This window comes from Marmota flaviventris, chromosome 7 (genome assembly GCF_047511675.1).
Source record: "Marmota flaviventris isolate mMarFla1 chromosome 7, mMarFla1.hap1, whole genome shotgun sequence".
In the NCBI taxonomy this organism is placed as follows: Eukaryota; Metazoa; Chordata; class Mammalia; order Rodentia; family Sciuridae; genus Marmota; species Marmota flaviventris.
Window position 1 is genome coordinate 115,034,600 of NC_092504.1, and position 26,920 is coordinate 115,061,519.

Consider the following 26,920-nt stretch of genomic DNA (forward strand, 5'->3'; position numbering starts at 1 on the left):
GACCCAAATCAGCAAGACCCTGTCCCTTCAAATGGCTTTAGGAAATCCTAAAATTTTCCAGAAATCCTTGGCATTTCCTAATTTACAGCTTTATCACTCTGATCATTGCCTGCATCACCACATGACCTCCCTGTTTCCTTTGTGCCTCTGTTTCTCCCTATTTTCCTAAAAAAGATACCATCAGACATTGGGGATCTAATTCAATGGCTCATCCTAACTACATGCAAGTACCTTATTTCCTCTTAAGGACTTCTGGATGACCTGTATTTTGGGGGCACATCATTTAAACAGATACATACCTAACTTTAAGTGATATTTTTAAACATTTTTATGTATCTTTTTGATTAATAAAAAGATTGCTAAAATTATTAAAGTTACATTATACTGTGAGAAAAAAAAATTAGCAGAAAATATCCAACTATAATCCCACCACATAATAGCAATGAAGTTTACTATTCTTACCCCCTTTAAAGCTATTCTCCCACATTTTTGTCACTAATGTGTCATCTTAGTCTGCATCATGTTTTGTGTTGTGCTTTTTCTATGTCTCTTAGCATTAGGTTATGAAGCGTTTCCATGTTGCTGGGGATTTTAAGACCACATGCACCTTAATGTCTGTAACATAGCCATAATTTACAACTGTTATCTTATTGCTAGATACTTCTATATTTAACACTTTAAATGTTTCGTATTTTGCAATATGAAAGTCTTCCTGACTGCTGTAAGCCCACTATCTCAGGGATTTCCCATACTAATTTTTCTTTTTTTCCCCTATGAATAACAACTTCTGGCTCCTCATGATCTATTCCATCTACATTGAGTCATGCTCTAACTTCTTTATCTTTGTATAAACACTCAATTGAAACTGCACCCTTCCTTCTGCCTTACAGTCAGTAACAAAATACCTGAGATAATCAACTTAAAAGGAGGGAAGATTCAAGAGTTTGGGGAATTTAGTCCTTGGTTTCTTGGTGGAGTTGCTTTGGGCTTGTGGCAATGAAGTGCATCGTGGTGGAAGTGCATTGTAGAGATCTGTTCACCTCATGGCATCTGGGAAATAGAGAGAAAGTGGAAGGGCCAGGGTCCCAGTATCCCCTTTAAGCATACACCATGAATGATCCAGCTTTCTCCTGCGAGACTACCTCCAAACGCTTCCACCACCTCCCCATAGTACATGGGCTGTGAACCAGAATCTTAACATATGGGCCTTTGCGGAACGTTGAAGATCCCAGCTATAGCATAATCCTGCAGATGTCACAATCAGATACTCCAAGGGTGAGCTGTACAGGCTTCCTCACTACATCCTTACTTCCTACCTTTTCTCTGTGTGTTTGCGTGGGAATGATTGAGGATCATTTTTTAAAATGACCTAGCATCCTAGAATCAACTCTGTTGATCAATGCACAGTATTTTATTATGGGATTTAATTTGTTAACATTTTATTAAGGTTTTTACATAAATATTTATGAAGTCTGTTGATCTATATATTTTTTTCTTATAAGGTTATTATCAGACTTTGTGTCAGATGAGTTAGGCAATAACTATTCACCCTTTATTTTCTAAATTTGGTAAGAATCCTTGAGGAAAAAGATTCACCAGTTAAATGATCTGGGCATAGAAATTTCTTTGCATTAAATTTTATTTTTTATAGATATATTGGTATTGAGATTTTTTCATCAGTTTGATAATTTTTTAAAAAATAAATTTGTCTATTTCACCTGACATGTCAAATCTATAAACATGCTTTTTCTTGATAGTCCCCTATCATTTTTAGGATCAGGGGTCATCATATCATTTCATCTTTTATTTCTGACATATTTAATTTAGGATTTTTATCTTTCTTTTTCAATGTTGGTAGGCATTGTTTAGCTTTATGAAACTTTTCAAAGAACCAATTTTGGCTTTGTTAATTTTCTCTGTAGTTTGTTTTCAGTTGGGCTAATTGTCAATTTTTATTTCTTCTCTTTATTTTCTTCAATTTGTTTAATTTGTTTAAGCACAGGCTGATTTGTTTAAGTTTGAAAGTTTTCTCCTTGATTTTTAAGTCTTGAGTCCTCTGTTGAAAACCACTGAAAGCTATACATTTTTTTTTTCTATACTGCTGAACATCTTACTTTTTCAATGTCCTTTCTTTCCATCATGATTTTCTTTAACCTATTGGTTATTTTGTGATGAATCATCATTTTTCCCAAATATTTGGGTCTTCTCTAGATTTATTGTGGTCCAAAGAATATATCTTATATGATTTCAGATTGTTAAGAGTTGGTAATGGCCCAACCTAAGTGTATCCTGTGTTAAGTTCCATTTGTATTAGCAAAGTACACTTGTTTTTCAGGTATAGGGTATAATGTTTTAGAATTTCAGTTTGGTTAAGGTGGTTGGTAGTATCACTCAGATCTTCTCTATCCTTACTGATTACTTTAAGTGAATGTCTTATAATAACAGTTTGAGTCACATTTTTTTTAAATCAAATCTGAGAATCTATGCATTTTAATTCTGATGTTGTGTCAATTTATGAGTGTTTTCTCCATTTACCATAAACACTGATGCAGTTGGATTTAAGACCAGTTTATTACTGTTTTTTTTTCTCTTTGCTTTGTTATATTATTCGTCTGTTACTCCCTTCTGCCATTTATTTGTGTTTTTATTTTCCATTTATTTATTTATATATTTATTTATTATACTGGGAATTGAACCCACCATGATATATTCCTGGCCCTTTTGTATTTTCGACAGGGCCTCACTAAATTGCTGAGGCTGGTCTTGAACTTCAGTTCCTGAGTCACTGGGATCACAGGAGCATATGGTCAGCTCTGTTGAACTTTAAACTGTCCCTGTTTGCACTATGGAGTTGATTCTGTATTTCACATTCCATACAGAAGCCTTGCAACAGTTCAGTTCCTTGTAGTGCCTGGTCCATTGTGCTGCTTTTGGCAGGGATACTACGTCTACATGACACAATTCCCACAATGTCATGTTATAATTTTCACTAATGAGGCTTTTAAACTTTGGGTCTTAGATTTTCAAAGAATTAAAAGAAGAAAAGAATGAATATTTATAATTTTCTTTTATATAGTGATTCTGAGGCTCTTCTTCCTTCCTATATATCCAGATTATCACTTCATGTTATTTCCATTTAATGTTTTTTTTTTTTTTTTTCTTGAAGGGCAGATTGGTCAGTGATAGGTTTTCTCAGCTTGTGCCTACCTTGAAAGTGCTTATTTTATCTTTATTTTTGAAGGATGAATTAGTTGAACATTTTGACTGATAGTTCCTTTCTTTGACCCCTACCTCTTTAGCAGTTTCTATTGTTCCTGGCCCTTCCTGTATCTGTTGAGAAATCAGCAGTCACTCATTTTATTATACTCCTATACAAAATATAGGAGTTTCTACCTGTTTTCAGTATAATTTTCTGCCTGTTTTCAGTATTATTTTCTTTCAAGATTTGTCTTTTTTTTTTAATTACAACAGTTTGATTATAAATAAGCACGTAAGTCTGGTTTCTTTATATTTTCTGTGTGGAGTTAGTTGAGCTTTTAGGACCTACAAGCTAATACCTGCCATGATGGGAAGTTGTTTTTTGTTTTGTTTTTCCTTCTTTTTAAAATTTTGCTACATTATTTTCCTTTTCTTTCCTTTTGGGGCTACAATTGTATATGCATATGTTGAAATTTTTTGATGAATCTCCCTGATCTCAGAAATTCTATGTGTCTTTAATCTTTTTTCTGTTTCTTTAATCTTTTTTTCCACTTGTTTACATTTCTCCAAGTTCACTGATCTATTCTTCCATCTCTGATCTGCTATTAAGTCTCTCCAGTTAATTTTTATTTCAAAACTCTAGAAAACTCTAGAGTTTTGAAAACTCTAGAGTTTTCATTGGTATTTTTGTATTTTCTACATCTCTGTGATCCCCATCTGTTCAGTGTCATGCATACATTTTCCTTAAAGTGCTTGAACAATCTTATAATAACTACTTTTAAAGTCTTTGATAATTTCAACAACCAGGTTATCTCAAGATTGGTTTCTTTTTACTACTGTTTTTTTCTTTGTCTTTTTTTCTTTTCTTTTTTTGCCTTCATGAGTCTATGTTGTTGTCTTTGTTTCTTCATCTGCTTAGTGACTTTTAATAAAATACAGGATATTATGAATGATGTGTTGTAGAGATTCTAGAGTGCATTGTGTGCCTGTGAGCATATATTCTGGTAAGTAGATATTGTGTCTAGATACAAGTTTTCACTTCTTGCTCCCTTGCAGTAGATATCAGTAGGAATTCCTGCTCAGTTTTTCCAGTTTCTAGCTTCTGTGGTTTCGTAAGATCTTCTGAGGTCTTCTTTATGCCAAGTACAGATGAGCCAAAGGTTTTAGAAGAATTCTGCATATTCCAAGGCTACTTCTTCCTCAAATGTATTGACTCTTCTGGGCTCTCAAGCCAGTCTACTAAGTCTGTAGCCTTCTACCACTTGAACTCTACAGCTTGAGATATACCATAAATCCTAAAACTACAAATGTGCAAATCTCTTCAAGTGTAACTTTGTCTTTCAAGGTAGACTCCAGTGTCTCAGCCCTTCTGACATTTTCCCAAATGTTTCCTTCTCATTGCTTTTGATATATAATTTCCTATGTGTTCATAAAATATTGAAGGAAAGAATATTGCTATTTATGCAACAAAAATAAAATTCTTACATTATAATATCATCACCTTTAGGCTAGTTTATTCTGTAGAGAATTGGGGTTTTTTGGACACAATACAATGATTTCTTTTCAGATTTTGAGTAAAGTTCATGTGCTTGAAATTTATGTACATTTTTCACCTGTAATATTTGGAAGTAGCTGTCTACTTGGTTTTATAGGTTGCTTTCATTTGGACTACTAGTAATAATTGTTTGAAACTAAAATTTATCAGGCACGATGGCACACATCTGTAATCCTAGCAGCCTGGGAGACTGAGACAGGAGGATCATGAGTTCAAAGCCAGCCTCAGCAACTTAGCAAGGGCCTAAACAACAACAGCAAAAAGGCTCAGTGGTTGAGGCCCATGGGTTCAATCTCAAGTACCCCCCCCCCCAAAAAAAAAATGAAGAAGAAGAAACTAAAGATTTTTCTTCTGTCTTGATACTGTCCTTGAAAAAGAAAATTGGAGAAAGAGACATCAGGATCAAATCTTTACCTTAAAAATACATAATAGATTTGATTTTAGAAGAGCAGGAGTTTTAAAAATTGCTAAAAATAAATTTAGACATAACATTTTGATACAGAGCTAGAATGACTCTTTTAGTGACCCCTTTTACTGACCCAAACACCAAGGGAAGCATTTTTACCTCTAGTGGCTTATGATTTTTTATGTAATTTTTAAATTTATATATGACAGCAGAATGCATTATAATTCTTATTACATATGTAGAGCACAATTTTTCATATCTCTGGTTGTACACATAGTATATTCACACCAATTTGTGTCTTCATACATGTACTTTGGATAGTAATGATCATCACATTCTACCATCATTAATAACCTCATGCCCTCTCCCTTCCCCTCCAACCCCTCTGCCCTACCTAGAGTTCGTCTATTCCTCCCATGCTCCCGCTCCATGTCCCACTATGAAGGCTTAATGCTTTTTGAGATTTCAGCAGCAAACTTCTAATAATGCAGATTCCAAAGTTATAAGATGGTTTTAATAATGCTATGATGTCCATAAATACTCGTTAAATGCATTTTTTATTAAACAGGATCCATTGTTATCAAGTTTATCATCATCAGCTCTTAAAGAAAGTCTTGGAAATTCTTTTTCACTGGCACCTGAGGGAAAAGCATCTATAGAAGGTAATTACATTCTAACTAATGTGTATTATTTATGAACTCTGTGTTGTTTAGGACACTGTAAGAAAAATAATACTTTTCACGGTTACAGGGAAAATATATATTTGTGTTTCCCTGGTTTTTCAATCCTGACTGCATAGTTGACTGTATGACTTTAAGTGCAGAAGTAATCACTCTGCCTCAGTTTCCCTAAATCTTGCCTGTCTCAAAAGACTATTGTGGGGCTGGGGTTGTGGCTCAGTGGTAGAGTGCCCCTCTAGCACAGGCGAGGTGCTGGGTTCAAGCCTCAGCACCACATTTAAAAAATAATAATAATTAATTAAAGATATTTAAAAAAAGACTATTGTGAAAATTAAATGATAGAGTACAATTTAGCCACTGGCACTGGCTACTTCTAGGCACAAATGGAACGATCACTTAAAGTGAATTATTATACTATGCACATTGCTGCAATGATCTATATAGTATACATAATGGCTAGGTGGACTTCCGAGGTTTAACCTTGGTTTGAATCTAGCACTTCTACATGAGCAAAGTAACAAGCCTCTCTGACTTTGTATAATGTTTTTTTAAAGTGTGGATAATAATAATATCTACCTTATAGGGTGGTTGTGAAGTGTAAGTAATAATAATAATAATACATGTAAAACCTTGAACAGTACCATAGTAAGCACGTAGTAAATGTGAGGTGTAAGTTGTGAATGTGGTTTGTTTTCTTAGGGCTTAATGAGAGCTAAAAGTCACAGCTGTTTCTAGGACTGGGAGGCATAACTAACATTTATTAGGTGCTTACTATGTAGTATAATTTTTGTCATTTTACAGAGGAGAGAAACTGAGGTGCAGACATTGGGAAACATAGCCAAGGTCAGTGCTGGAGCCAGAGGTGGAATCTTTGACTCCAAAGTTCTTGTTTGTTTCTCCAAAGAACCCAGTAATGAATTGAATCATATGCGCTTTTCATGTGAATATATGACTGTAATTATAATGGGATTTTAAAACCCATTTACCTCTAAATAAGTTCAAAGGCGAAAAAAGGCCATAATGAAAGCCCTAGAATTAAGACTTTTAATGATGAAAATACAGTTTGGGCCTGGTAGAAATGAAAGTTGTTGATCCCTACAGAGAACACTGATTTCTTTCTGTCAAGCATCCTGAAATGTGGTAGAATCTGAATAAAAGACACAATTCTATAAAAGAACAACCAAGTCCCCTCCTGACATCCCCCTGAACCTGTCCCTGGGAGTACTGAGGGGATAAGAAATAGATCTGCCTTTGGTGCCCTTGGGTATGGGACGGCGCACTGCAGCACCGCATCCTGGTGGGCCTGAACCTAACTGGACTGGCTTTATTCTCTGCATAAAATTACATTCACTCTTGGTTCTCTCTGCATGTATACAGCTCATCTGTGATGCTAGTAACTGCAGTGGCATGCAGATATGTGCCTCCTGTTTTCACAGTTTGTTGTTCCAGCCAAGAGCACACAGGCTTTAGAACTGAACAGATGTTGCCATCTCAGTTACTTGGTTTATATATCAACTAGTTCTTGTGATGTGTGTTGGTTTGGGGTAGTGATTCCATTATAATTATGACTATGCTGTTTATGCAGAGTATTTAGTTTTGTTAAGTGTTTCATTAGATGAAGAGTAGCCATTTTTCTTTCGTAGAACACTTTGGGGGAAAGTATCATTATGATCATTTTTTTCATATTTTATGTTGCAAGAAAAAAGAGTACATAGGACTGGGGATGTGGCTCAATGGTAGAGGACCTGCCTAGCATGCTTCAGGCCTGAGTTCAATCCCCTGCACCACAAAATTAAAAAATAAAAAAAAGGAAAAAGAGGTTATATACAATCTTCATTTAAAGGAATGTATAGCATCTGCTTATCTACTTTTAATTGAGGAGAAGGTTTTAGTGCTGTTATTCCTTCTCAAAATAGATCAGAATGGAGAATTTCCTGAAAACCATAATTCCTTGAAATTAAATGAAAATGAAGAAAATTCAGATATGATAAACTGTGTCACTGCTGAACTTGAGAAACCCCAGGAAATTCAAGTGCCTGCTGACAGCCTTGAAGAAGAAAAGGAAAAGGCTGAACTGGTGACAGATGGTGACTCGACAATGGATCCCTTGCTATTTCAGTCTCATACCAACGCAACAGAATCTGCAAAGGTATTTCTACAAACTTATCTCTTTTGTACTACAGCTTGAAACTTGAAAAAGGGCTTGAAAGTGTTGTGTCTTCTGTGTTATGTTCTATACTTCTGTATTACTTGTGGGAAACACATCTTTTGATAGCAACATGATGTTGCCAAATGCTTCCCACTTAATTCAGTAGAACTTTATCTTCAAGAAAGATTTTCAGTTAGTATAATGAAACCCAGTGTTCCGTTAAAAATCACCAGTGGTATGCTCCTAATGTACTTTATAGTATCTCAAAAATACCTATAACTGTATATGTTTCTATAAGTCTTCCCATTATAAAAAATGTAGCTGTCTGGAACAATTTTTGAGATTTTTGAGATAGTGAAAGCTTTTTTAAATATCATTTGAAAACATTTTAACTATTTTCCTGAAAATCAAGAAATGCTTAATAGATTATCATGAGGAACATTATTATTAAAATCTTGAGAAACAGATTTATGGCACTCAGAATTACTTGTTCCTACAATTAATTGTACCAAAGTACTATACTTTTAAAATGAATAGTATAGCATTTTTACTCTTTATTTCTCCTGAGTTTAGTGTTTATCTCTTATTACTGCAGTTTGCTAGCAGCAATGCTTACGTTACCAGGGGAGGAAAGTAGTTCTGGCAGAACACTAGTGACTGAACAGGACTTTCATAATATATAGGGTTTTTTAAAATTAAATGTATGGGAAAGGATCTTAAGTCACGTTCCAAGTATATTATCCTTAGCTGCCTTCCCTAGAAAAAAACTACTGCGAGTTAGAAATGTATTCATATCCATGTTCTTATTTTACTGCTAGCACCCACCCACCCATCTGTGTAAATAGAAATTGTTTTTTTTCTTAAAAGAAAGGATAGTCTTAGCTGGGCACAGTGGCATACTTGTATAATCCCAGTGACTCAGTAGGCTGAGGCAGGAGGATTACTAGTTCAAACCCAGCCTCAGCAATTTAGTGAGTTCCTGAGCAACTCAGTGAGATCCTGTCTCCCTCTCTCTAATAAAATATTAAAAAAAAGAGCTGGAGACATGGCTTGGTGGTTAAGCACCCCTGGGTTCAATCCCTCATACCAAAAACCAAAAGAGATAGTCTTAGCCAGGTGCAATGGGGGTACACTTGTAAACCCAGCTACTAGACAGGCTGAGGCTAGAGAACTGCAAGTTTGAGGCCAGCCTCAGTGATTTAGCAAGGTCTTAAGCAACTTAGTAAGAACCTATCTCAAAATAAAAAGGGCAATGGATGTGACCCAGTGGTAAAATACCTCTGGGTTGAATCCCTAGTATCAAAAACTAAAAAAAAAAAAAAATTAAATAGTGTACATCTTATAGGTAGAGCCCTTGGAATGCCTAATAGAAGCAATTATAAATTAGAATAAGCAACTTACATGCTTATTAGAATAAGTAACAAGTAAGATTATAACATTTTTTTTTGGCTAGACTCTTGGCTTTATTCTCAGTCTCTACTAAGTGAACTTTCTTAGGTTTGAGTCTAATCACCCCCTTGTTAAAGTATCTTTGTTGGATCCTCATCATGAGAATTAAACCCAAACTCCTCACCACCACCTAATGATTTCACGTGAGTCTTCTCTGACCACGTGTTCTTCCACTCCCCCCACCATTCCCCAGGCTTCAGTACCACTGACTTCTTGTGTTTTTCAAAAATCACTCTGGGGCTCTAAGCACTTCTCCTTTCATCCCACAGATCATCACGTGAGCCCTTTCCTCATCAGTTTCTGATCAGCCTTACAGCAGCCTCTCAGCCCCTTTCTAGTCACTGTGTTGTTGTCCCACTTTCACCTCCTTCGTGAGTCACATTTGTTTATGATTATGGCCAGTCACTCTTCTCTGAAAGTTAGTATCCCTGAAGGCCTTTCATTCACAGCTTTGTACCCAATACCTTCTGTGCTTGACACATGCTAGATGCATAAAAAATATTGCTTTACTAACAGTTTCATCTCTAATCCTAACCGTGATTGTTCTGGTGAATAATCCATCTATGGATTATTAAAATGATTAAATCTTCTATTTAACAGAAGGTGATCGAAGATAAAAATATGAAGAATAAAAAGTCCACAAACAACAGAGCATCCAGTGCAGGTGGCAGGTAATTAAGTCATCAACATACCTCATTCTTGGGTTTTCATTCCAGCAAGACTCATTTAAATTTAAATTTTATAAGGTAAATTTGATTTGGCATTGTGGATTTTCTCTTAATTTTTTTCACCTCTCAGATGACTGGAATAGATACTTCATTATTAATCCCTACAGTGGATTATATTCTTTTATAGCAAATAATAAAAATAATAAAATGTTTACATCTATTCCTGATTGTTTGAAAGCCTGGAATATACATAATACATTCATTCTCCAGTATCTTCCCTCAAAGGACATTTTTCTTCTTCCTTAATGTCATTGCATGGCTCTTAGAATAGAGCTTCTTCTGTTTTTGCTGAGATATTAGATATAAAGTGATAGTAAAGCTGAAGTCCAGCATTATTCTTCTCTATCAGTATCTTTGTCTAACACATAAAAAATTGTACCTAAAGTCTCTGGGTTTTATGGACTAACTGGGTTTTATGGACTACAGTGACAAGAATTGATACAGGTTCATATGTCTTGCTGCTGATGACTATTGCTAACTTCTCTGTGCTAATCAAAACCTTCTGCATCTTTTATTCAGATTATGATTATAATTAGTCAAGTAGAGCAGGGCCAGCCAACTTAGGTACATGGCTAGTATGTACTTTTTTTAGACACTGTAGGCAGTTCAGTCCCTGTTGTTAACTGCTCAGTTCTGCCCCGTAGCAGGAAAGCAGGACCTGCCCATACATAAATGCAGGAACAGATCTGTGGTGCATTCAGCTTTATCTATCAAGCCACAGGTTGCCCAGGTTGTCTCCTAACCCCTGACAGAGGGTACTATATTTTCTAACTTTATATTTAGAATGGTTTATGTAACAGAAAGTATTATAAGAAAATGTTAAAAAGTGCTTAAAACCCACTTTGTTAATATTATTTTCTCTGTGTAACTTGAGATATGACCCATTTTTTAAAATCTTTTAGTTGTAGATGGACACAATATCTTTAATTTATTTATTTATTTTTATGTGGTGCTGAGGATCCAACCCAGTGCCTCACAAGGGCAAGGCAAGAGCTCTACCACTGAGCCACAGCCCTAGCCCCCGTGTTTTTTGTTTGTTTGTTTGTGTTTTTTGTTTTTTAAGAGAGAGAGTGAGAAAGAGAGAGAGAATTTTTTTAATACTTATTTTTTAGTTTCGGTGGACACAGCATTTTATTTTTATGTGGTGCTGAGGATCGAACCCAGCGACCCGTGCATGCCAGGCGAGCGCGCTACTGCTTGAGCCACATGCCCAGCACCCCCACCCCGTATTTTTTTGAAAGGTTTTAATTGTAAACACCTAAAAAGTACAGCTTAAATTGATATCACTTAAAGTTATAAAGTTTAAGTTAGATTGAATAGCACTCTTTGTACACTAAGAAAGAAACTACTTTTTAGCTATATCATTATGAAAGTAATTATAACGTATTAAATAAATTACAATAGTTTTAAAATACAGATGCATGTATTCTAATAGATCTCTCTTATATCAATTGCAATTGAAATACTTTATCTTGGTTCATTTGAAATTTTTCAGATTAATGACCTCTGAGTTTTTAAAGAAATCCAGTTCTATAAGGAGAAGTCCATCAGCAACTACCTCCTCTCACTATCTGGGGACTTTGAAAGTCTTGGACCAAAAGCAGAGTTTAGAACCTGACAAAGCAGATCACATAAGGGCAGCTGTTTATCAGGTAAAAAGAATTAATAATTTCCATATCAAAGAATGAAAAGACTTTACCAGAAATTTTGATGCTTTGGTGGTGGTGGTGTTGTTCTTGTTTCGGTCTTATAATTTTTTATTTGTTTTGTGTGCTTGAAGTTGAATGCAGGGCCTCACAAATGCTTATCATGCCCTCTACCACTGAGCTGCACTCCCAGCCCCAAAAAAGTATGGTTTGATACTTAATTTGGGGCGGAGGAAAGTTTCCTTTAAAATACTTAAGCAAACCAAAGCTAGTTTACTCAATTATTAGCTTCTGTGCTTTTTTTTTTTTTTAAGATGATTCTAAGAGGAGAAACCATAATAATTTATAGAAATATAACAAAAGCCAAAATATTATAAGATATATGTTTTATCCTTTCTCATCCTAAAATTTTATATTGTTTATGAACAAAAGTAGTTCCTAAAGTTTTCTCTTCAGAAACATTGTTAATTTACACAGAAAAAAGATTTTCTCAATTTTTTTCAGTTTCAGTAAGAGTCACTTTTTTTTTTGTTATATAGAAGAGTATACTTTATGAAATGGTACAAGTAATTTTGGGGAAAAATTTTGATATATTTGGCCACTATATTAAATATTTGAAGACAATATTATTAGTAGTAATTTTCTTGAATATCCTCAAGTTTTATTAGGAAAAAGAAAAATGATACCAGTTTAAAATTTATGAACTTTATGTTTTGCTTTTTAAAGCTTTGTCAAGTATTTTGAATATAGTTAAGATTTCTAATTCATTTGGTATACTTTGAATAGCATAGAACCTTTTCTTTATTCTAACAGGAGTGGTTGGAAAAGAAAAATGTATATCTTCATGAAATGCACAGAATAAAAAGGATTGAAAGTGAAAACTTAAGAATCCAAAATGAACAGGTATTTGTGAAATAAAGAAGTTGAAAATGTTCTGGACTGTTATGTCAGTAAAGTATCTGTGAATGTTTAACATTTCTAAATCAAATGTTTTTTAAATGTTGAAATAAGTTGTATATAAAAGACCTGATTTCTGATTTTATTTCTCTGGTACTTTATATAATTTTAGTTGGTCATAAATAGAACTTTTTAAATACAGACACATTTTTATTTTATTTATTATGCATAGGATAGATATGGCATAACTAATTTTGAACTTCTGTTTGTAACCATCTAATTCACTCTTAAAAATTGACATCAGTTAGCCAAGAATACAAAGGGTCTTCAGACATCTATCTTTAGTTTTCCTCTTTTCGCTCTTGAGTTTTAGGTGTGTCTTCAAGACTATACCTGAGTTCTTGACCCACGTTCCATCCCATGGACCCAAACTGGACTCTTGTTCCAGTCCCTCCTGAACTTTCAATCTCTTCCTCTCACTCTTGCCTAATAGGCCACAATGGTCAGCTCTTTCCTGTCTTCTAAAGTAAAAACTCTGAAAAACCCCTTCATTGTCTGCTCAGTACTAAAGCTGATTGAGAGAGACGTTTTCAAATTGAACAGCACTATGACAAATCCGTCTGTATGAGCAGACCTCTGTCGCTATGCTGTGTACCTGTCCCCACACTGGTAGCATTACACGGCTGTGGGCAGTGCTGTAGCCCTTCATACTGTAGCTGCACAGTACTTTACTTCTCAGTTGAGTTTCCTCCATGATAAGGTTTTATGTCATTTAATGATAATATTCTAAGTCAATTATTGGATATTATGTGATAATATCCTTGATGTACATCACATCATATTTTCCAGTCTGACATATTTTCAACATTTAGAATATGTTAGTGGGGTAACAACTTTATGCCTTGATATCATTCAAACCAAAAATCTGTTCTTACTATATGACTTGGCCTATTTACCTTACCCTTATTGTATAAGCCTATAATTTTCCAGAATTTTTTGACTGAAAAAATATAATTTTTATAATACCCCTTAACCTATTAGAGTTTATTTTGATAGCATTTATTTTGTGCATTTCCAGAAATAATAATTTTCCTGCTTCTGACTAATATTAAGTCAGTATCTGAGAAATGTTTTTAGAAAAAGGATGTTTTCAGTCCTTTTTTTTTTATTTTTATTTTTTTTTATTTTGAGACAGGGTCTCATTAAGTTGCTGAGGCTGGTCTTATATCTTCAGTTCTCTCACCTCAACCTCCCAGGTTAACTGGGATTATAGGTGTGTGCCACCACTCCTGGCTTGGATATTTTTTGAAATAAATTGTCTAAACCATTCTAAATAAATTATCTGCTTTGGAACTTAATATCTTTATGTGATGATTCTGGGAATTAAAGTGAAATATACATATATTTGTATATAAATATACGTTAAAATTTGTGTGTCTACTCCTACATTACCTGTATTCCTATTATTTTTTCCAAAATAGAAAAAAGCTGCCAAGAGAGAAGAAGCATTAGCATCATTTGAGGCCTGGAAGGCCATGAAAGAAAAGGAGGCCAAGAAAATAGCTGCCAAAAAGAGGCTTGAGGAGAAAAACAAGAAGAAAACTGAGGAAGAAAATGCTGTGAGGAAAGGAGAAGCCCTACAGGTATTCACAAGCTTTAAACACCTTACTTAGTTATTTTTAAACATATGAAATCAAAATCAACGCTTCACCATATTTTTGCTTATTTTATAATATTCACAGTAAGAAATTCATTCTGATCTTTTTTCAGGCTTTTGAAAAATGGAAAGAGAAAAAAATGGAATATCTTAAAGAGAAAACTAAAAAGGAGAAAGAATATGAAAGAGCAAAGAAACAGAAAGAAGAGGAAACTGTTGCCGAGAAAAAGAAAGATAATTTAACTGCTGTTGAAAAATGGTAATCCAAAATAAAAAAAAAAATCTTCTGATAGATTTAATAACAGTTGAGGCTTTTCTAAAATTTATTTACTTGATATTTTAGTGAGCTTTTTTTGCTTCAATGACTAAAAAGACCTGACAAGAACAATTAATGGAGGAAAAGTTTATTTTGGGTCTCATGGTTTCAGGGTCTTAGTCCATAGATGTCCGACTCCCTTCTTTGAAGCCCAAGGTGAGGCAGAACACCATGGGAGAAGAGTGTGGTAGAAGAAGCAGGAAGTGGCCACCAAGAAACACCGAGAAAAAAAGAGCTCTCCTCACCAGGGACAAAATAGAAAACCCCAGAGGCACACCCACAATGACCCACCTCCTCTAGCCACACCCTATCTGCCTACAGTTACTAACAGTTAATCCCTGTCACACAGGTTAATTCTCTGATTAAATTAAGGCTCCCCAACCCAATTTTTCACCTCTAAACTTGTTTGCATTATCTCACACCTGAGCTTTTGGGGGACACCATCCATCTAAACCGGAGCTCTTGGTATGTACTAATGCCTCTCAATCTCATTCTTTGCCAGGGCTGTTTTAGGGAATCTTTATTATCTATTCTCCTTTAACTTCCAGTGTCTTATATCATCCTACATAGGAATGAAAAAAAGGAAGCTTTTTTCAAGCAAAAGGAAAAAGAGAAAATAAATGAGAAAAGGAAGGAAGAACTGAAAAGAGCTGAGAAAAAAGATAAAGATAAACAAGCTATCAATGAATATGAAAAATGGCTGGTAGGTATTTGCTAAACCACTGGTGTTTTTAAAATGCCCTTTTGTGCCTTTTCTCTTCCTAAATCCCTGTACCCCATACCTATTGACTGTTTCTCCTGGAACTGCCTTGTTGACTCCATTCTCTCCTTCTGTACATATCATATCTTCTTCTATTTATCATTTCTGTTAATGCTTTGACTGCTCCCTCAAGCTCCCAGGCTGAAACTCCAGTTACACTTTCCTCCATCACTGCATTCCCACATTCAGCCTTTTACCAGTCACCCCCATTCTTCCTTGCTGTAGTTATTGCATCTGATACCAATATACTAAGTGCATCTAACATACCAAGTACTTTCAGGTTATTTTAGGTGAAAATTGATTATGACACATAATAACACTAATGGGTGAGGAAGTTATTCCATTTTTTATTCTTTTTGTTTATTTATTTTTATTTCTGATAATGTCAAGAAGAAAGTCTTATTTGTTTTTAAATGAAAGACAGTAAGTTTGAGGTTTAGAAGGAATAGGATCTAGCTGGATTTTAATATAGTTGGTTTCAACTTACTTTCTGTTATGAAAGTTGCTTTTTGTTGACATCAAACTAAATACAGTTTTTTATTTTAAAATGCAAAAGATTATTTTATTAATCAATTTTAATAGATAATGATTTTAATAGACAATGTATTCCCATGGATAGTACTTACTGAATGAAGGAAACACATTTTTATGAACAGTTACACATTCACCTGATTTGTCAGTAAAAAATTTAAAATTCTCCACATTCTATCTAGTAGAATTTCAATGATACTCTTTTTGTTTGTTTAGGGGTTTTTGCTACTGGGGTGCAGGGGGTGTACTAGGGAGTGAGTCCAGGGGCATTTGACCACTGAGCCACATCCAACAGCCCTTTTTTTGTATTTTATGTAGAGACTGGGCCTTATTAAGTAGCTGAGGCTGGCTTTGAACTCTGGAATCCTCCTTCCTCAGCTTCCCAAGCCACTGGGATTACAAGGGTGTGCCACCATACCTGGCTATTATACTCTTTTCAAATTCTCATCTGCTAGTTGAGAAATGTCACCATGGGTCTTTTTTATTTGTATTTCTCTAATTAAACTTGAACATGTTTTCATTTATAGAAGGGTCACTTTTATATTTTTCTTCTGTAAACCATCACTTCATGGACAGTCATATTTCTGTTGGATTTTTGGTCTTTTTCTTATTGATTTGTAGAAGCTTTTATATGTATTAGGGAAATTATCTAATCATTTCTGATATAAGACGCAAATATTTTTCCCACTCTATTGTTGGCTTCCCAACTTTATAGTATTTTTAAGCCACAAAGAATTTAAGTTTATATTTAGGTCTCAGATTTATCATTTTTTTTTCCTTTGACTTCTGTATTTTAAGCATAGTTGAAAAGATGTTTTCCGTAATTTGAGGTTAATCAAAATTCTCCCATATTTTCATCTGATGACTTTAATATCTTAATGTCCTAACATTTGTTCTACCTAGACTTTATTCTGATGTATGATGGGAAATATGATCCCAACTTTATTTATTCCAACTAATCTTTTACAGAGTACCCCAATTTTTGCCACTGATTAGAGTTGCTATCTATTATATGATCAATTCCCATATTTAGGGGTCTGTTTCTTGATTTTCTGTTCCATATATATATGTATCTTACTAATAAGCTTCATATGTCTAAATATTTGTCTGGAATAAGCTCAAATATTTGGTTCTTCTCTCACAGTATTTCTGACTATTCTTGTTTATTTTTTCATGTAAACTTTTAAAATCAACAGTAGTTACAGAGACATGGATCAAAGTTAGGTTTTGATGATAGGATAAAAGACACTTAGGAATAAACTTAAGAAATATGCAAGAAAACTTTAGTACTCTCCTGTAAGTACCCAAATGAAGACTTAAGAGAATGGAACAAAACTGCACTCAGATAGAAACACTTAACCTTGTCATGTTGTTATAAAGTTATCGGCTCTCCCCGAAGTAATACAATGTGATCCCATTTTTAAGGAGCCAACAGAATTTATCATTATGTGTTGACTTTTGTTCTACTTTATGATAATTCCATGCAGAGAAGTAATAATAAAGTGATTGAAATTGATTTGATATCTGAATGAGGAAGGCAGTGTTTCATGATGGCTTCCTTAGGTTAAATTCTTGTGCATTTTTCTCCAAGATGTTTAAAAGTCTTTTTATATTAAGAAGATGTATGCTAACTGCTAGTAGCACAGTAAGTAAATGTAAAAGTTTCGGTTTTTAGTTTTATCTCTGTATTTCCTAGAAAATGGACAATGATTAAGTGATGATTAGTCAACACTATTTTTGATGTTTGACTGTAGTATTTAGTCACTTGCTCATTTTCATCCTATTCATTGATATTAAAAAAAAATAATTGCCTATATCCTGTCTCAGCTTTTCAGCACCCTACTAATTAAGATCAAACTTTTCTCAAGTTTTTCTCCCCACCATTTCATGTTAAATGGAATGGACACACCCCCCCCCAAAAAAAGGGCTCATTCAGTCATTTCTGTGAACACAGACTGGTCACTGCTTTACCCCCACCTAGGAGGATGATCTACCTCTCTCTAAAATGGCTAAGGATGTTCGGACTCCATCTTTTCCTTTCTCAAGATTCTGAAAGGAAGTTTCCTCTTTGCTTTAATAGATTTAGCAAGCATGCAAACATTCTATGACACGATGCCAAGACATGGATGTTAAAGACTGAAAAGGACTACCTCATTCATACCTCTCTTCATATCTTTTTGCTATGTGTGAATAATAGTATGTGCATGGATTTTGCATCACCAAATTGTTCTTGAGACATTTATATACCCATGTATGTACTGATGAAAGATGCATTGATAACTTATCACAATGTCTCTCTTCCCAAGCTATCGATCTGCAGAGGCAGGGTTTTCCAAGGGTTTCTCTGATCTTGCTTCTCTTTGAGGAATACGAGGAAATCATCAGTAGGAGGAAACCACCAAACTTTGTAGTGTTAGCAGAGAAGTAAAGAAGTGGAGAGATAATGAGTGAAAAGACCAAGGTTATTAACATTAGATATAGGGAGGTAAATATTCAGTTTTCATACTAATCCCCAGAAACTCAGCTATTTCATTGAAGATAGTATGTGCAGTGAAATAACATGGTTCTATAATTCATCTGGTATAATAAAAAGGTAAAAATGTGAAAGATTACATTTCCAAAATAATATGAAACTGAACTCTTCCTCAGTCAAGCAATAAAATACAAACTTACCCTTCCACTCCTTTGCGAAGCAACATTCTTTCTACCCTCTGAAATATTCCCATTATGTGGCAGGATATGTAATCTTAAATAAAAAATCAGCTCTCAGCTTGGCATTTCAGCCCAGCTCTCGTCCTCCATTTTCTGCTTCTCTTCATATCTAAACTGTTAGAAAGTTTTGTACCACTTCCACAATGCTACTAACCCTTTTCAGCCTCATCCATTCCAGTCTTGTCTCTGTCTCCATCACTAAACCAAGATCATGCTTGGAAAGTCACAGGTTTTCCAGTGCTTCTAGCCAATCTAACGTTTGCTTTCCTGTCCCCATTTTCCAAAACTCTCAGCCTGCTGCAGGGCTGTTTCCTCTTCTTTCTCCTACCTCCAGCTCCAGCCTTCCCTCTCCAGGTCACTTGTTGCATTTTTTTTTTTTTTTTTTAACCTAAGTTCAAAACACTGACATGGCCTGAAAAGCTCCATAGGATGTTGTTGTTCATCTCCCTTTTTTATTTTCTTTGGCTCCCCTCTCCTTTATCTAACCAAGTTTGGTCTCACTTTAAAGTGACTTTCCCTAAATCCCCTTTCTTTTCAAAGTAAGTGCTCTCTTTTATTCTTTATCATAATACTTATTTTTATATTTCATAGAAATTCTTACAATTTGGAATTATGTGTTGTGTATTTACTTGTTCATTATCTGTACATTTTGAAGCTTATCGGGATCCATATCTGTGTGTTTGGATTTTATAATCACTTTATTTTTTTTTTTTTTCTTTTTTCCATTTTTTTATTGGTTCATTATAATCATACATAATGGTGGGATTTATTGTTGCATATGCCTACATGCACAGAGGATAACAATATAATTTGACCAACATCATTCCCCATTATTTCCTCTTTCCCTCCCCCAAGTTCCTATCTATATTTTCTTAAAACAGGATTACATTAAGCATAATGCTTGGCAACTTGCACTTTTTATTTCCTTCTTATGACTCCTCTTCCACAGCACTGTGCTATGAGGTGTTTGCTCCTCTCCTTTTCCAAACACAGCTCAGGGTGTAGCTGATATGCTCCATTCTCAGTCCCAACACCTATAGTCACCAGGAGAGTTCTGGCTGAGACCACAAGGTGGAGTGTCCTGCTTGCTTGGCTGAGTGAATATCTGGGCACTGACAGGAAGCCCCTTGTCCCTCACAGCTGCACTTCCATAATGAAGACAGGTTACAGCCCCCTCAGACACTTTCTTCTTCCCTGTTCACTGTCGCCCCTCCTTGCCATGGGTAGAAATTTCAGGACCACACAAAAGCCCAGCAGGTCTGGCTAAAAGGTGAACTTGGTTGAGGAGTGGTACAACTATGAGAACTAAGACAGTGCTTGTCCTGTTTGAAGGACAGACACTGTTCACACCATCTGATTATCCCTTTAAAAGAAGGAAATATTGCCAGACCTCTCAATTTGTAAGAGAAGCCAGAAATCCCATTTTTTGAAATGAGAAATCTGAATGTCAAATGTTTGCAGCTAAGTTTTTTTTTTTTTTTTTTTTTTTAAGTATCGTGGTCTTCATCACTTTTAAAATTTTATTTTATTTATTTATTTATTTATTTATTTATTTTTTTTTTTTAATTTTTATTGTGGGTTGTTCAAAACATTACAAATTTCTTGACATATCATATTCCACACTTTGATTCAAGTGGGTTATGAACTTCCACCTTCACCCCATACACAGATTGCAGAATCACATCAGTTACACATCCATTGATTTACAAATTGCCATACTAGTGTCTGTTGTGCTCCGCTGCCTTTCCCATCCTCCACCCTCCCCCCTCCCCACCTCTCCCCTCCCCTCCCCTCCTCTCTCTCTACCTCCTCCACTGTATAACCCTGAGGGTCTCCTTCCATTACCATGCAATTTCCCTTCTCTCTCCCTTTCCCTCCCACCTCTCATCCCTATTAAATGTTAATCTTCTTCTCCTGTTCTTCGTCCCTACACTGTTCTTAGTTACTCTCCTTATATCAAAGAAGACATTTGGCATTTGTTTTTTAGGGATTGGCTAGCTTCACTTAGAATAATCTGCTCTAATGCCATCCATTTCCCTGAAAATTCTATGATTTTGTCATTTTTTAATGCAGAGTAATACTCCATTGTGTATAAATGCCACATTTTTTTTATCCATTCATCTATTGAAGGGCATCTAGGTTGGTTCCACAGTCTTGCTATTGTGAACTGTGCTGCTATGAACATCGATGTAGCAGTGTCCCTGTAGCATGCTCTTTTTAGGTCTTTAGGGAATAGACCAAGAAGGGGAATAGCTGGGTCAAATGGTGGCTCCATTCCCAGCTTTCCAAGAAATCTCCATACTGCTTTCCAAATTGGCTGCACCAATCTGCAGTCCCACCAGCAATGTACAAGTGTACCCTTTTCCCCACATCCTCGCCAGCACTTGTTGTTGTTTGACTTCCTAATGGCTGCCAATCTTACTGGAGTGAGATGGTATCTTAGGGTGGTTTTGATTTGCATTTCTCTGACAGCTAGAGATGTTGAGCATTTTTTCATGTACTTGTTGATTGACTGTATGTCCTCCTCTGAGAAGTGTCTGTTCAGGTCCTTGGCCCATTTGTTGATTGGGTTGTTTGTTTTCTTATTGTCTAATTTTTTGAGTTCTTTGTATACTCTGGATATTAGGGCTCTATCTGAAGTGTGAGGAGTAAAGATTTGTTCCCAGGGTGTAGGCTCCCTATTTACCTCTCTTATTGTTTCTTTTGCTGAGAAGAAACTTTTTAGTTTGAGTAAGTCCCATTTGTTGATTCTAGTTATTAACTTTTGTGCTATGGGTGTCCTATTGAGGAATTTGGAGCCCGACCCCACAGTATGTAGATCGTAGCCAACTTTTTCTTCTATCAGACGCCGTGTCTCTGATTTGATATCAAGCTCCTTGATCCATTTTGAATTCACTTTTGTGCATGGCGAGAGAAAGGGATTCAGTTTCATTTTGTTGCATATGGATTTCCAGTTTTCCCAGCACCATTTGTTGAAGATGCTATCCTTCCTCCATTGCATGCTTTTAGCCCCTTTATCAAATATAAGATAGTTGTAGTTTTGTGGATTGGTTTCTGTGTCCTCTATTCTGTACCATTGGTCCACCCGCCTGTTTTGGTACCAGTACCATGCTGTTTTTGTTACTATTGCTCTGTAGTATAGTTTGAAGTCTGGTATCGCTATACCGCCTGATTCACACTTCCTGCTTAGCATTGTTTTTGCTATTCTGGGTCTTTTATTTTTCCATATGAATTTCATGATTGCTTTCTCTCTTTCTACAAGAAATGCCGTTGGGATTTTGATTGGCATTGCATTAAACCTATAGAGAACTTTTGGTAATATCGCCATTTTGATGATGTTAGTTCTGCCTATCCATGAACAGGGTATATTTTTCCATCTTCTAAGATCTTCTTCTATTTCTCTCTTTAGGGTTCTGTAGTTTTCATTGTATAAGTCTTTCACCTCTTTTGTTAGGTTGATTCCCAAGTATTTTATTTTTTTTGAAGATATTTTGAATGGAGTGGTTGTCCTCATTTCCATTTCAGAGGATTTGTCGCTGATATACAGGAATGCCTTTGATTTATGCGTGTTGATTTTATATCCTGCCACTTTGCTGAATTCATTTATTAGCTCTAATAGTTTCTTTGTAGAGCCTTTTGGGTCTGCTAGGTATAGAATCATATCATCTGCAAATAGTGATAATTTAAGTTCTTCTTTTCCTATTTTTATGCCTTTAATTTCTTTCGTCTGTCTAATTGCTCTGGCCAGTGTTTCGAGAACTATGTTGAACAGAAGTGGAGCGAGAGGGCATCCCTGTCTAGTTCCAGATTTTAGAGGGAATGCCTTCAGTTTTTCTCCATTCAGAATGATGCTAGCCTGAGGCTTAGCATAGATTGCTTTTACAATATTGAGGTATGTTCCTGTTATCCCTAGTTTTTCTAGAGTTTTGAACATAAAGGGATGCTGTACTTTGTGAAATGCTTTTTCCGCATCTATCGAGATGATCATATGGTTCTTATTTTTAAGTCTATTGATGTGGTGAATAACATTTATTGATTTCCGTATATTGAACCAGCCTTGCATCCCTGGGATGAACCCTACTTGATCATGGTGTACAATTTTTTTGATATGTTTTTGTATCCGATTCGCCAGAATTTTATTGAGGATTTTTGCATCTAGGTTCATTAGAGATATTGGTCTGTAGTTTTCTTTCTTTGAAGTGTCTTTGTCTGGTTTAGGTATCAGGGTGATGTTGGCCTCATAGAATGAATTTGGAAGTTCTCCCTCCTTTTCTATTTCCTGAAGTAGCTTGAAAAGTATTGGTATTAGTTCTTCTTTAAAGGTTTTGTAAAATTCTGCTGTATACCCATCTGGACCTGGGCTTTTCTTAGTTGGAAGTCTTTTTATGGTTTCTTCTATTTCCTCAATTGATATTGGTCTGTTTAGGTTTTCTATATCCTCCTGACTCAATCTGGGCAGATCATATGACTTAAGAAATTTATCAATGCCTTCACTATCTTCTAATTTGTTGGAGTATAAGGATTCAAAATAGTTTTTGATTATCTTCTGTATTTCTGAAGTGTCTGTTGTGATATTGCCTTTTTCATCCCGTATGCTAGTAATTTGAGTTCTCTCTCTTCTTCTCTTCGCTAGCATCGCTAAGGGTCTGTCGATTTTGTTTATTTTTTCAAAGAACCAACTTTTAGTTTTGTCAATTTTTTCAATTGTTTCTTTTGTTTCGATTTCATTAATTTCAGCTCTGATTTTAATTATTTCTTGCCTTCTACTTCTTTTGCTGTTGTTTTGCTCTTCTTTTTCAAGGATTTTGAGATGAAGTATGAGATCATTTATTTGTTGGTTTTTTCTTTTTTTAAGGAATGAACTCCAAGCAATGAATTTTCCTCTTAGAACTGCTTTCAATGTGTCCCATAGATTCCGATATGTTGTGTCTGTGTTTTCATTTATCTCTAAGAATTTTTTAATTTCCTTCTTGATGTCTTCTATAACCCATTGATCATTCAGTAACCTATTGTTCATTCTCCAAGTGATGTATGCTTTTTCCTTCCTTCTTTTATCGTTGATTTTCAGTTTCATTCCATTATGATCAGATAAGATGCATGGTATTATCTCTACTCCTTTATATTGTCTAAGAGTTGGCCTGTGACATAATATATGATCTATTTTTGAGAAGGATCCATGTGCTGCTGAGAAAAAAGTGTAACTGCTTGATGTTGGGTGGTATATTCTATATATGTCAATTAGGTCTAGGTTATTAATAGTGTTATTGAGTTCTATAGTTTCCTTATTCAACTTTTGTTTGGAAGATCTGTCCAGTGGCGAGAGAGGTGTGTTGAAGTCTCCCATGATTATGGTATGGTGATCTATTAGACTCTTGAACTTGAGAAGAGTTTGTTTGACGAACATAGCTGCACCATTGTTTGGGGCATAAATATTTATGATTGTTATGTCTTGTTGTTGTATGGTTCCCTTAAGCAGTATGTAGTGTCCCTCTTTATCTCTTTTGATTAACTTTGGCTTGAAATCTATTTTATTTGATATGAGTATGGACACTCCTGCTTGTTTCCGAAGTCCATATGAGTGATATGATTTTTCCCAACCTTTCACCTTCAGCCTATGTATGTCTTTTCCTATCAAATGCGTCTCCTGTAGGCAGCATATTGTTGGGTCTTGTTTTGTGATCCATTCTACTAGCCTGTGTCTCTTAATTGGTGAGTTTAAGCCATTAACATTTAGGGTTATTATTGAGATATGGGTTGTTCTTCCAGCCATATTTGTTTATTTCTGTTACTAAACATGGTTTGTTTTCCTCTTTGATTATTCCCCCCCCCCTTTACTGTCCTACCTCCCACTGTTGGTTTTCATTGTTATTTTCCATTTCCTCTTCCTGTAATGCTTTGGCGAGGATGTTTTGAAGAGATGGTTTTCTAGCTGCGAATTCTTTAAACTTTTGTTTATCGTGGAAGGTTTTAATTTCATCTTCCATCCTGAAGCTTAATTTCGCTGGATACACAATTCTTGGTTGGAACCCATTTTCTTTCAGTGTTTGAAATATGTTATTCCAGGATCTTCTAGCTTTCAGAGTCTGTGTTGACAGATCAGCTGTTATCCTGATTGGCTTACCCCTAAATGTAATCTGCTTCCTTTCTCTTGTAGCTTTTAAAATTCTCTCCTTATTCTGTATGTTGGGCATCTTCATTATGATGTGTCTAGGTGTGGATCTCTTATGATTTTGCACATTCGGCGTCCTGTAGGCTTCTAGGATTTGGGGTTCTGTCTCATTCTTCAAGTCTGGGAAGTTTTCTTGTATTATTTCATTGAATAGACTTCTCATTCCTTTGGTTTGGAGCTCTGTACCTTCCTGTATCCCAATGACTCTTAAGTTTGGTCTCTTAATGTTATCCCATATTTCTTGGATGTTCTGCTCATGGTTTCTTAACAGTCTTGCTGAGCTGTCTATGTTCTTTTCCAGTTGAAATACTTTGTCTTCATTGTCTGATGTTCTATCTTCTAAGTGTTCTACTCTGCTGGTAGTATTCTCCATTGAGTTTTTAAGTTGGTTTATTGCTTCCTGCATTTCTAGGATTTCTGTTTGTTTGTTTTTTATAACCTCTATATCCCTGTATAGTTGATCCTTTGCTTCCTGGATTTGTTTGCGTAATTCGTTGTCGAAGTGATCTTTCATTGTCTGATTTTGCTGTTTAATGTCTTCCTTGATACTCCAGATCATCTGAAGCATGTATATCCTGAATTCTTTATCTGACATTCCATCTGCTGCAGCTGTTACCTCTTCTAAAGTTGCGTTGACCTGCATTGCTTGTGGTCCTTTCTTTCCTTGTCTTTTCATACTGCTTGCGTATCTTTCCTGCAGGTGCGGGCGGCGGCTCTGCTCTCTCCTTATTCCAATTGGGGTTTCGTGGCTACCACGCCGGCAGGTCACTGGGCCTGTTCTGAGAGCCGGCGGCGGCTCTGTTCTGCCCCTACTCCAATTGGGGTGACGAGTGTACCACGCCGGCAGGCCACCGGGCCTGATCCGCCGGTCGGTTGCAGGTTTGCCTACCCTGCAGGCGCGGGCGGCGGCTCTACTCTGCCCCTACTGCAAATGGGGTGACGTGTCTGTCGTACCGGCAGGCCACTGGGCCTGTCCCGCTGGTCGGTCGCAGATCTGCCCACCTTTCGGGCACGGGTGGAGGCTCTGCTCTGCCCCTACTCCAATTAGGGTGTCATGGCTACCCCGCCTGCAGGACGCTGGGCCTGTTCCTGGCACGGGCGGCGACTCTGCTCTGCCACTACTCCAATTAGGGTGGTGTTTGTACCACGCCGGCAGGCTCCTGGGCCTGATCCGCCGGTCTGTTGTAGGTCTGCCTACCTTGGAGGCGCGGGCGGCGGATCTGCCCTGCCCCTCCTACCACGCCTGCGGACCCCTGGGCCTGATCTGCAGGTTGATCACTGGTCTGCTCACCCTGTGGGCACGGGTGGCAGTTCCGCTCCGCCCCCACTCCAATTGGGGTCACGTGACCACCACACCGGCAGGGCTTGATCCGGGCGTGGGAGAAGGATCTGCTCTGCCCCTACTCCAGTTGGGGTGACGTGTGTACCACACTGGCAGGCCACTGGGCCTGACCCACCAGGCTGACACAGGTCTGTTTACCTTGCAAGCGCGAACCGCGGCTCTGCCCTGCCCCTCCTACCACGCCCATGTACCACTGGGTCGCGGGTCTGCCCACCTTGCGGTTGCGGGTGGCGGCTCCGCTCCGCCCCCTCTCCAATTGGGGTCACGCGGTCACCACGCTGGCGAGCCGCTGGGCCTGCTCCGGGCGCTGGCGGCGGCCCGGCTCCTTCCCTCTGGCTCGACGACAAATTGAGGAGACTCGGGTGACTGTGCCTCACCCCCCCTACCAGGAGACCAACTGCTTATGTCACCACTGGTATTGATGAAGTTCCCTCCTCCGCCGCTTTCTGCAGACGTCAGATCTCTGCCATGTTGGTATCCTATGCGAATGGCAGCATTTCGTTCCCCTTGCCGGGCAACCAAAGCACCGGGTGAGTCCTGACCGGCCCTCAGCAGGACCCGGACCGAGAAGCCGTTTCCGCGGGCTCCTAGCCCCGGGCCAGGGAAGTTCCGGGAGCCGGAACTCGGCCACTCCGTGCTCGGTGTAAGCTCCTATAAATGTAAGCTCCAAGAAGCAGTCCCCGCGGGCTCAGTTCCAGGAGCCGGAACTCGGCCGCTCCGCGCTC

The 26,920-nt window shown here is 36.9% G+C and overlaps 1 protein-coding gene across 2 annotated transcripts in view; it reads left to right on the forward strand.

Annotated features, from left to right (window-relative positions):
* Positions 1 to 26,920, forward strand: part of Map9 (microtubule associated protein 9) — a 41,310-nt gene that overhangs the window by 9,223 nt on the left and 5,167 nt on the right. For both annotated transcript variants that reach the window (XM_027926776.2, XM_071614590.1), the window contains exons 6-13: positions 5,728 to 5,821; positions 7,756 to 7,988; positions 10,038 to 10,108; positions 11,661 to 11,817; positions 12,625 to 12,714; positions 14,190 to 14,351; positions 14,479 to 14,624; positions 15,252 to 15,384. In XM_027926776.2, coding sequence (XP_027782577.2) covers positions 5,728 to 5,821; positions 7,756 to 7,988; positions 10,038 to 10,108; positions 11,661 to 11,817; positions 12,625 to 12,714; positions 14,190 to 14,351; positions 14,479 to 14,624; positions 15,252 to 15,384 — 1,086 coding nt within the window. The remainder of the gene's footprint in view (positions 1 to 5,727; positions 5,822 to 7,755; positions 7,989 to 10,037; positions 10,109 to 11,660; positions 11,818 to 12,624; positions 12,715 to 14,189; positions 14,352 to 14,478; positions 14,625 to 15,251; positions 15,385 to 26,920) is intronic.